This window comes from Cydia strobilella, chromosome 14 (assembly GCF_947568885.1).
Source record: "Cydia strobilella chromosome 14, ilCydStro3.1, whole genome shotgun sequence".
NCBI lineage: Eukaryota > Metazoa > Arthropoda > Insecta > Lepidoptera > Tortricidae > Cydia > Cydia strobilella.
The window spans coordinates 1,585,145-1,597,836 of NC_086054.1; the positions used below are offsets into that span (position 1 = coordinate 1,585,145).

The window sequence follows — 12,692 nt, forward strand, 5'->3', positions numbered from 1 at the left end:
AGTAATTTTTTGATGTATAGCGTGTGTGTCTGAAGTGTCTGAACCAAGTCTCTTATTGTTAATACGTTAGTGCATGTTTAGATATTTTTGAGCACTTTTTCCACTGTAAATTTCTAATGGCGACTGTAAATGTATAAAACGTTATATGAGTACTGCTCCGAGAACCAGCTTAATCACTGACCCTGAATATCCATTACTTACACAATGTTCGAGTTTTTCAGTCTCGCAGAAACACGGGAACGGTGCCAACAGCAAATAGTTCGACGTATCAATTAATCAATTCTGAAGAATGCTCGATTAAAACTTAATTATCAAGTAAATTATAGACCGATTGAAGAAGAGTAATCGGCGATAATATTATGCATATCCTTGTCTCATTAACGTCCTGTAAACGCGTCGTTTGGTATCTCGGAAACTCATTCACACCCGTATCCTTCTATTTATGGCTTGTTTATAACCAATCACTCGTATATAATTTGACATTTCATAATTTTTTAATAGAAACTCGCTCTGTAGGTATGTAGTGTGGTTTCTTATAGGGAATAAGGTTGTCAGGGCTCCCGATGGGTTTTGGTTGTGAACTTGTGATGGATCTACAGTGAAGCCTTGTGTCTTGTGTCCAATCAGTCGAATGTAGAGAGAGGGCAATCTCTCCAAACGGGTGTTATACCTGGGGACCGAAGCCCGATGAGAGCTTGTTAGGAGTTTATTACAACATTTACAACCGACATTGGAACTCCGAAAGCGCGATGTAGGATATGTATGACGCTTCATACAACGCCATCTGTTAGATCCTGTGGCACGATGTTGACAGTGACGGGAGATGCCACACTGTCTTGTATAATTGCAAAGCGTCGTCAGCAAGGCTGGAGTTGCATGCGTAAATAGTTTCAGCGTCCGCTTACCATTATGCCGAAGGCTTGTTTGACACCGACACGTGGTAAAAAACCGTATACTGCGTCATAAACGTATTAGGGTCTAATTTTTTTTCGTTTTCTTGTTTTTGTCCCCCAAAAAGTGTGACAGTGGAGCTTTTTGTATGGAGTGAATTTAGTTTTTAATTTTACTCAAGAGAATTATAATACACTCTACAGCTAGAAAGACATGCAATAGCACTCAACTTTTTTATTTATTTGATAAAAAATAAAAATAGAAGCGTGACACAGTGGTCAGAAACAAGACAACGAAAAAAATGTTGACCCATTAGTGATAATTTATTCACTCGTGGACGGGCGCCAAAAATGTGGGGACGAAGCTTATTAATTGCAGTGCGTCATACATAGGACAATACTACCTATATGCCTGGAAATTCGCATTATATTGTTATTCCATTCGGCTCCCGAGTACAAGCGTTTCTTTGGCGAATCATTATTGGGTTCTTTAATTACTCATAAGTAACCTATTGGATCGTTGTGGACCTGCTATTTCAATTCAATTCTATTTATTTATATAAAAGACAACAATGGCCCATAATGGTCTAATACTCGTAACAATGCAGTTAGGGTTACTTACAGTGCTTATAACCTTTTTATAAATTTAGCATAAGTATTACCTATACTAATTTATAATAGTCATCTAAAGCAAGCAAAATTAAGATTAAGCAAGCTATTGTACGTTTTACTAGTCTGAGCTTGGTTAGGAATTAGAACAACACTTTTTTTTTCTGACTGCAAGCTCATCCCTTACATACAACTTCTGCATTACAATACATCAGAGGTCTAACTCGCACTTGTCAGCGTGTTTGCAATAATACAGAATCGTTGAGAATAGGGTCGTTGTGCCAATATCCAAGCACGTCGAACCCTCATTCGATATGCATTACAAACTTTATGAAAACAACTGTGGAGCCGTTGCTAGGGAACACTTGGATATAAAAAAAGAGCAGGTGCAAAGCGGTAATGTTTGTGTTGGAGGTTGGAGTCCTGCGGGCGACATAGCCACGAGTATAGGGTGCCACGGGCCGCCCATTTCTGTACTTATTCCAACGGTACAAGGTTCATAATTGTATACATTTACTGAAATGTACCTGTAAAGGTGAAAAACAAAGCGGCGAACTGCGTTGTCACTATATATTCTTGTTTAAAGGGCACCTACATTTGTGTGCAATAGGATAATGAAAATTAGGGGAAAACTATAACTTTATATAGATCAATTATATTGGATCTTTTTTTATCATTCTTCTGCATTACTTGATATTCTTTCAAAATTAACTGTAACCTTTCAATTCAATTCAATTCAATTAATTTATTTCAGAATAAAAATCCCATATACAATTACATTTACATTTAAAATAAAATAAAATAACTAATCCTAAATTAAAACTAAATATGTTAGTAACAATAGGTAATACTTAGAACTATGTTAGTACACAGGAAATAATTTGTTAATAAAATACATTAAAATAAAATAAAATTACATTAAAATAAAATAAAATTACAATTTTAATAACAAATTCATTACAATTAAAAATCCTTCAAATTTTTATTTCCCCACTGTGGAATGGAGTTCAATCCATCGCCGCAGTATCGGGGTCCCACCTCTCGGCCAGTGTTTGTAAGATGGTGTTCGTGGAGCCGCGCACACGCCTCATCATCGAAGCGGCCCGCTTCCTGATTACGGCGTAAAAGCCATCAATTTGCCTTTACTTGAATAATATAAAAAAAAATATCATGAAAATCGGCTTTTTTACTACATCGCGGAAATTCTTATAGAAACGTAAAAACCTATGAAAAAAATACAATTGTGTACTATAATTGTAATATAGCATCTTGCCTATTACTTTCAATCAAAGCTTTACATCTAAACCCATGACATGGCCAAATTTACCCTCCCATAATGGAGCAGCCAAAATGTATGAAACACCCAAAAAAAATATCGCGATTTCGGGGTTGGTCCCATAGTAAAAGTTGCTCAGTATAATCCCAACACCTCCCTGGCCACGGGAATGCACTTATGTTTTAGCCACCCTGTATAAGACGCTAGGGACCTCAAACTATTGTCACTGTGAGAAGATACGAAATGGTACTAAAATTAAATTCCTTGACCGTACGCAGAAGTAGAAGGATATATACCTATTACGAAAACTTTAATGATAAACAGACCTACTAAGAACAATTTAGGCCACGGAACATAGCTGTTTACAGTCAAGCAAGCCTCGGAAATAATATTCATATTCATTGTTCAATTGCTTTGTTTCATTGTCTAACGACAATTGCCGCGGGGAGGCAATGAAACAACTACACGAGGTTTAAGTCAACACTGACGGTTATTATTTGTCACCTTGTCCTAATGGATCAAGTTCTAATTCTATGCCCTTGACCCCTATGACTATGAGTCCTTCCGGCGTGTTTTCTTCCGTTCAGTTGCTGGAAGGCGTGTATTTTTACTTACACGTTTTCATCTTACGTACGGTTTCGGTCTGGAGTCCGCTTTTGGCAATCGAAGAATTAGAGAAGGAACTAGTTTTTATGAAAGCGTTTACCTATGACCAATCCGGAAAGATAATTAATTCCTATTGAGATTAGTCTGCTTTTAGAATAGAATAGAATAGAATAGAAGATGCTTTATTCAAAAACGCTTAATTTAAATCTTAACTAATAACACTGACATAGATTGCTGGTTATAAAGCGTTCCTGAAATGGTCTCCACTCAGCTTCATGTCAAGGAACCTATGAGGCCCCCGACGCTGGTCTTCCGTGGAAACCCTTCCGAGAGAGCGCAACAAATACAACTTAAATATAATTACAACAGCTATACGAATCAAATATAAAATAAATAAATATATATATAATACTACAGCTATACAAATTAAATATAATTTTAGTTGAATTATTATAACTATTCATCCACATTAAAATATAAAAACTATTGACCAGTACAGTAGCAGTCATACTTCTTTTATTTGTACAATTAGATCCACTTAGAAGCCAGAAACACATAACACCTAAGTACACATAAGTACACAACTTTTCGCACGATGTTTTCTTTTACCGAAGAACAACTGCTGAATATTTTTTGTTTTTATTTTTATTATGTTCTTCAATTGCCTTAGCGCTATTACGAACCCTATGGCTGGGTCACCAGCGTTCATCAAATGCTACCAATTGATGTAAGTATAACTTGAATGTTCTCTCTATAGAATTGTTGCTATGCGTTTACAAGGCCACACAAGCAAGAGACGTGTGATCGTGATCTGAGAGACCGACGTGCGAACACACACAGCTCCTTATTTACAGACGCTATTAGACATTATCATTACTTCGAAGTAATGATAGCTTCTATACGATATACGATAATCGATTTCGCCTGCTACCATTAGGTACTGTACATGTACATATGACCCTGACACTAATTTCATGAATAATGTGATTTATTTATTCATGAAGACTGAAACTCGTTATCTTGTTGCGAAGAAGTCTTGTTTGTTATTTTTACAGTTTGTTTAATGTTACAAGCTAGTGTGCCATCGACTCACCGTTTCGACACGCGCACATATCATTGCGACTGTCCTCATGAGACTATGATTAGTAACGCAAGCATTCTGTCTGACGTTATGTCAGTGCAATAGACTTATAAATGATCAGTTAACCGATGTTGCATGGTTTCCCTGGTGTGCTAACTTCCGTCACCGTGGGTTAACGACACCATAAACTGTTTGTCGTTAAAATTATTCCTGATAATTTTAATGGCTGGCTTATGTCATACTTCTTTACTGTACTCGTAATTCGTATACAGGGTGGCCAAAAAACATGTGCATAGTACCCAAATTGTCAATAGGTATTTGTGTCTATATTTGTAATTTAGAACTCGATAACGGTTCTAAACAACTTGGTTGTAATGACCTAAGTAAATATATAGTTTATGGGTGTTAGTTAACCATTCACCCAATAACGGCTTCGGTTATATTTTGGCAGACATAATATAATAAGCGAAATGGGAATCTAATGCATCAGTGAAATCGGTTCAAGACCCTACAGGGGGTCTCGAGACTCGTGAGTTAGACAACAATCACGACTAAGGAACCCTTAGTTTTCTTGTACATGCTACGTTGCTGGTCAGCATTTGAAACAGCTATAAGTACCTACATTATGTTCAATACATTGTCGTAACACGTAACATACCACCGCGGATTAAATACAAATGTCAGTTCACATGACAAGGTAACTTTCGCAATTGTATAGTTGTGAATTTGTCCTTACGATGAACAGCTCTTCTTCTGTGTCTACTGGTTCTCGGCGACAATAACCAGGTCTTTGGTCTGTGAGTGTGTCACCTTATGTAATAGATACTAGATACGACTTCTTATATTAATAAAGGCTTGTCAAGACTCACCATGGTAAGGCGGCAAGCGGGACATAAGTGCATAGCGCTGTCTCGGTCACACACCGGTGCGGTGTGCAGATCCGCATCAGTGTAATAACTGCGTAAAGATCCCCATTTATCTATACGTTTTCCCCTAGAGACTGGAGACGAATGGTTGCTCGTCTATTTTTACTGCATTTCGGCGACCTTTATAACCTAATCCAGGTCAATCTGTCGAGTTAACTCCTGTAACCACGCTTCTACTTGCAATCCTCTTAAACCGAGCCAGCTTTAAGTATGCTAATTAGAAATAATTACGTTCTTTAAATTTATATAGGTTCATTTCTTCCTGAGTTTGGTTCGGCCATCCGAGCGTACTACATAATAGCCCAAGAGTTACTCGTATTTCCGAATGAACTGATGTACGACGGTAAAATTGATTAAACGAGCTTGATTTTGCTTACTCAGAACGAAATCCGTCCTTTCTGTAGCCATTTAGCCAGCCGCACTGCGTAAAAGAAAACAATGAACTTGTTTAACAAATGAGGGTCTAAGCCAGCAAATTTATTGAGTGCCATACTATTTATGCGTTCGTTCGGTACAGATTTGTACCGGATTTGTATGACAATTCTGTACTTCAGAATAATTTAATATCATAGGAATTGTAACTAAGCAACTTTTGCAAGGCAAGTTAACACTAACATTCGCAGGCAAAACACTTGTACCTATTTCATTGAGCGCCCCGCGGCGTCTGTGCAAACATTATTGACCTTCGTTGACACCAGACTCAAACTCTTGTAAACGCCATTTTGTTGATCGTCAACTTGTTAACGATCGGCCTGATAAAACGCGATGTAAATATTTTACTTACGTAATCGTTTTCAGGAAAATCGATATGTTTATTGTTTATGCTTGTCGAACGCTAAAATTACGGATAATCAGAGGCTTGGGACTTGCTGGGTAAGATAAGTAGTCTAGTTGTTACTACTCCGGTCTTATTCTCGTACGTTCCCTCTTGACAGGGTCATGGACATGGTTGTTATGCTGGTTGTTGTAGTCATAGTCTCTATCCAAAGACGTCGTTAGCCAGACGTCGTCTGGGAGCTCACTCCACTATACATTTGTTTTATGTTTAATTATTTTGGCTTGTTACCTGACGTGATTCTTCTCACTTGATGGTCTCATGGGAAGATAAGCGCTGGAAGTCGCCAGTAACATGCTGAGATGTGGCAATTTCGTGGCACTTTCTTCTTTGTACGTTTTTCTTATCTGTATTTTGTTTCGATTGTGTTTGGGTTTACGAATAAAAATATTTCTATTCTACATACCTTTGTGGAGTAATGTAATACCCATGTGGTCTTTTTTATGAGGTTCCAGCGTGTTGATGAGGCGCCGCGGCCTCTTTCTATCTGACCCTGCGTCATCTATGGACGTGATAACGACATGATAGCTTGACAGTGCTCGATATAAATTGATGCTTTATTCTGTAATTTTCATGACGATAGGTAACCTTTACCCTCATATCCGTACTGAATTACAAATACTTCGGCCATTTTGGGGAATCTAGGCGAAGAATTGTTCGTAATAGGTGTAATAACTTAGGTAGTAATTTCAATATATGCTAATTATACCTACGCAGTTACAGACATTGCGTAAGGCTTGCGGGCCATTACCTAGTCAGTTCAAATCTGAAGAAGTTAGAGGGTTAAGGTTTATCAGTCCACCGGACGATATCAGCCTGTCAGTCAGAACAAAAAATTGACAGTTCCGAACAACTGACAGGCTGATATCGTCCGGCGGACTGGTAATCACCCCTTTAGAGACCCCGTGTGTATCGTTTGTTTACCCCAAATAATGGTTGTTTATTCAACGTTTTTTCCTAATTTGCAACGTTATTTATTTATCAACAGCACATTTTGTTACAGTAAAGGTGCTGATGCGTAGAATTAACTTTTTATGTAGGAATATATATTATAGTAGTAGTCTGAATACTGCCTGTGATCAAAGTTGTAGGGCAACGTTTGAAGATTCTCATCTTAACAATACCTGTCTCGGGAAGTTTTTAAATAGACTTTTACAGATTATACCTAATCTGGCACAGGCATTTTATAGGTATCAAAGCGGCTATAATCGTTATCAGAACAACTACAATATCAATATCTATAAACGCTGTCACTAATAGGTATTAGTGAATAACGCTGGCAGGTCATCAAAATGCAAATAACTCCATTATTCCTGTCTGCCGGGCATATTATATTCTGCTGTTTCGTGCACGCTCTATTTCCGTATTATCGGACAACGATAACAGTGACCATTGATACATATTATGTCGTAATCATTCATAGCCCTGCGAATTTCGAGTCGAGTACCGCATGCAAACCGTTACCACGCTTTCCAACAACCCTTGTATCCTATCGCATTGTGTTAAACTCCAGGGCCGAAAGATACTAAGAACGTATGAATAGTACAAGTTTAAGTCCTTTTGAAATTGAATGTTGTACGTTTGATGACTCGTTGGGTTTAGTGTTTCGCACGAAGCGGGCATTGGCAAGATGGCGTCGTTCGCGTGGCGGCCGCCCGGTCGTTGACGTGAGCCGGCTCGCGTATCGATTCGCGCCGCGGGGCAGCGCGCGCCGCCATCTAGTGGGGGACTGTGGAAACTGGAGTACGCTGAAGTGTTCATAGATGGCGTGGTTATCAATAATATTTTGATTTGTGTCTTGTTACAATTTGTTACTAAGTTTGTAGGTGTATTTAGCTTAAAATGTTATCCCCAATTAAACTTAGTGACTATATAACGATAGATCTTGTTTTACATGTGTTTTACTGATAAAAATTAGTTATTTAGACAATATATATCTTTTCAAATGGCAATATTAGGAAAAAAACCTATAGGAAACTTTTTCCAAAAGACCCTGACGGCCGGATTTAGGGGAAGGCAACCGGGGCAACTGCCCCGGGCCTCCACAAAAGAGGGGCCCCCACAATAGAGACTTCGGAAAAATAATTTAGGGCCAGGGGGCCTCCACTCCTCTAAATCCGGCCCCCAGAGAACCCTTCTTTTATTTGCCTAGTGGCATATAAACTGTCTTGCTGAACATGCTAAAAGTGTTATTATTATTGTTACAGTGCAAGGACTTCGAGAAAGTTGGGGCGACAGTAGCGGTGACACCGTGCGACGTGGTCGAGGAGGCCGACATCACCTTCTCGTGTGTCGCGGACCCACAGGCAGCTAAGGAGGTACTTACATCTTGACATATCACACCGATGCGGTCACATGCCGCTCTGGTGTGTGGCCTGGCTTTACGAAGTTATATATGTGACGTTTTTAAGTAAAAGGTACAACATTGTCGCTTACCATAAAAACGAAATTTGCTTGTATAAGAATAACGTGTCAGCGCGCCCTTAAGGCAAGCGACAATGTGGTACGTTTTGCTTGAAAACGACGTATATATGTCTACTACTGATGATGATCCTTCCGGCCGATTTCGACCATGGCGACCACTTCGACTCCTAGTAACTAGGAGCTAACTGTTACAGTTAGCACGGCGCTCGTGCGCCCGAATATGGCTGACGTAGCCGATCTTCGAGGCGAACCCCCGCGCACATTGAGAGCACGTGAGAACACCAGCCACATAACGGTAATGAATGGAAGCAGGCTGGCGTGCTTTCAGCTCGTCGCGTTGTCTACTACTACTACTACTTCACTGGCTCAGTGACCCAAAAAGGATCTTGGCTTCTGACACAAGAGAGCGCCACTCTGCCCTATTCTACGCCACTTCATGCCAGTTGGGTATTCCGAGGACGGACAGGTCTTTTAGTGCTTCGTCACTCCAGCGGTATCTGGGACGCCCAGACGGACGTTTTCCGCCCGGGTGCCCCACATACGCCCTTCTCACAGCACGATCCTCTCCCATCCTCTCCAGGTGAACAAGCCAGCGGAGTCGTGTGGCTTTGATCTCGCCAACTATATTGGGCACCGCAACCAGCTCCTCATATATGTCTGTTTCTTAATTGATAATTACACTACCCGGAAGGACTTTATCCGAAAAATTTGGACTAGCCTTAACCGTCACAGTTCAAGTTTCCTGAAGCCCCAGTCAAACATCAAACAAACATCAAACATTTATTCAGCAAATAGGCCACAGGGGCACTTTTACATGTCAATTTTTACAAACAATAAAATTAACCAAAAATTACAAAAAAACAATTACATAAATATACATGTCAAATTACACAAAAAAAAACTAATAAAAAATATACAAACAACAGAAGTACTAAAATTGTTTAGAGATGTAAAAGTCTCTAGGTGTCAGAGATGTAGGTATATAATAATAAAAAAGATCATCAAATTATCCAGAGATGTAAAGGGCCTCCAAGACTTGAATTGTTATATAATTGATGATGCTCTCCTGACCGATTTCGGCCACAGCGACTGTGTGCTCTGGAGTAGGCAATTTTTAATTCGCGTATATAATTAATAAAAAGAAGATATTAAATCAGACAAACAGACAAGAACCGAATGAAGTGCCTCACGTTAATGCCACTCAAAAGTAAAGTTACATAGGTAAAATGAAGCCCGTGTAAACTTAAACAGACCGGACTCCACAAACGGCACCCGTTCACGAGTATGACGCGTATCTCAGCCATCGTCTCCCTCAACCTTCATTCGGGAAAGTGGCGACCCGATCAACGATGCCACCGTAACCTACATACAGGCGTAAGGTCGTTCGACCTTTACCTTCGCATTAGCTAATGGTTCGTTTGCATAAAGCATTCGTTTATTGTTACGGACTATAACTATTGTGTGTGCATCGACATTAAGGCGCCATTGAATTGGAATGGAATGGAGCTTAATTAGATGTAATGTAAATTGAAAAGTACTTGGCAATTATGTCCACCTACACTTTTTGCGGTTGAAATTATAGCTTCTTGATAATGGACTATAATGAATGGGCTTCTTACGCTTTTCAGAATTTTCTATGAATCAGCTTAAATAATGCAAACAATGTCTTTTCTTCTGGGCATATTACAATAAGTCAATATACATACATACATATAATCACGCCTATTTCCCGGAGGGGTAGGCAGAGACCACGGATTTCCACTTGCTACGATCCTGAAATACCTCTTTCGCTTCCTTCAATTTCATAACATTCCTCATACACGCTCGCCGGTTTAGGGTGCTCTTGACCTGGCCTTTCTTCAGGATATTGGCAACTGTCAACGGTTTGCAGAGATGGCGCCATCATAGCTTGCCCCAAGGGCTGGCATCCAGGGCATTAAAAAAACTAAAATTTGACACAATTCTAGGGATTGACAGGGCAAGCTATGCTGGCGCCATCTACTAATTATTTCGACCGGCCAACCCCATTAGTATAAAATCAACTAAAACTCAGTTCATTGTGACGTCACAGAATGCGTTCTCATACTAACTTCATCTTTTGACGTTCGATAAAGTAGCTGATTTGACTGCTGGTATATTTTCGTAGTTATGGAATTAACTTCGCCCCCCGGGAGTGCCTAAAGCACAAGGCTGGGCCAGCAGGGTGTCTTGCCCTACATTCGATAAAACTAATGGCATTGCTTTGTCCATCAGAAAAACGTTAGCGTTTATAGTATCCGAATAACCTTTCCACGCATTTCCGGACTGCACAGCTTGAACTTTGTTTTTATATTCTAGACACTAAAATTACATTTCGATTGTACTAATTTGTCAAGTGGTTCCAATTGATCTATAACTGCAGTACAAAATTGAAAATTTGTTAGGTGATATGTCAGGGAACCGCCTTAATGTTATTGCTGTCTGTTTTTGTTTGTCGCTTTCTGCTTTTTTGTTCCACTAACACTTAGTTTTTTTAATCTTAATTGTTAATTGTTACCTACTAACCATTATGGGCCATTGTTGTCTTAAATAAATAAAAATTGAAATTCAAAAAATAAAAGTATAATTAGGCATTTTCCGATCGAACTGTCAATAGAAGTAAAACACTGTTGCACATAACAGAGAATACTTTTCGTAAAGTGTGTTCCCGCTAACCTTTAATTTTTAATTTAATTTTATAATTTATTTATTTAGATAACTAGGATCCATTGGGGTTAGGTACATGGTGACTTAAAATCTATTGTTAATATTTTAAATACTAATTAAATTAAATTAATTTAAAAATTTACAATAAATTAAATGAATGGATTTTTTTTACAAGCTTTAAGCTGCAGCTTTAAGCTGATTAGGTACTGTTTAGTATTAGAGGTATAAATAAACACACAGTTTAGTATATTTTCCTTTAATAAAAAACTAGCGATCCGCCCCGGCTTCGCACTAGGTAGTTCGGTAGTTCAACTAATTTACACAAAACCTTTACAAATTATACATATATGTAAACCTTCCTCTTGAATCACTCTATCTATTTAAAAGAAACACATCCAAATCCGTTGCGTAGTTTTAAAGATCTAAGCATACATAGGGACATACAGCGGAAAGCGACTTTGTTTTATACTGTGCAGTGATTATATAGGTATTATATCACTCCCATCTGTGTTGTGGTATAAAGAAATCATAAAACACTCTTAATTTACATTTAATGTTAATACGGCAAAGTGCACATTTTAAGGGGCCCACTGACTATCAGTCCGCCGGACGATATCGGCCTGTCAGTTAGAACAAAAATTTTACAGTTACAACCAACTGACAGGCCGATATCGTCCGGCGGACTGATAGTCAGTGGGCCCCTTTATGCCGTCTGCGATAAACGCTAAGGTGCTCTGTGTCTAGCACTTGCCCATTAAACCTGATGCGTAGGTCTCATTTGAGTTATTACAGTACCTGTACTATCATCTTATATTAACGCTAGTCAGGCAGCAAATAGGGTACTTTCCTGCTAATCAAATTAGTTACTTTTGTCAAACTGTAAAAACGTTTAGTCACTAGAATTTATATGAAAACAGCACAAGTGACGTCCCGTTCAAATTGTGTCAAAAAAATAAATGCTGCCTACGTTTTATTTCGTGCATGGTGTGAAATTATTTATATTAAATACATGCAATATCCCTATTGTCTATGCTATGAGGAAACCTCTGCAAAGATTTCAGAACCATACCGTTGATTCTCGTGTTTTTCTTACTTTCTTACTTCTACACTTTGGACGATTAGAGCGCCGAATGTCATTTCGAAAAGTCGTGCCCATAACGCTAAGAATGTTCTAATGGCGGTTTTCATAAGCGCCCTACAAGCCTCAATTAGCTATTAATCGTTTGTCCTAATCTGTGATTGTTGACTTATGTATTTGCAAAAAATGGAATAAAACATAAATTAAATAATTGAATAAGGGGTCTTGTGGCGTACGCCGTCAAATGCCCTCAATCACGTTCAATACACTTTCCAGTTTCAT

General features: G+C 38.8%; 2 protein-coding genes across 2 annotated transcripts in view; both read left to right on the forward strand.

Moving 5' to 3' along the window:
* Positions 1–12,692, forward strand: part of LOC134747048 (cytokine-like nuclear factor N-PAC) — a 75,309-nt gene that overhangs the window by 56,693 nt on the left and 5,924 nt on the right. Inside the window, exon 8 of the mRNA XM_063681607.1 lies at positions 8,431–8,541. Coding sequence (XP_063537677.1) covers positions 8,431–8,541 — 111 coding nt within the window. The remainder of the gene's footprint in view (positions 1–8,430; positions 8,542–12,692) is intronic.
* LOC134747035 (endoplasmic reticulum-Golgi intermediate compartment protein 2) overlaps positions 1–12,692 on the forward strand; it is a 250,842-nt gene that overhangs the window by 32,131 nt on the left and 206,019 nt on the right. The gene's annotated exons all lie outside the window — the stretch shown is intronic.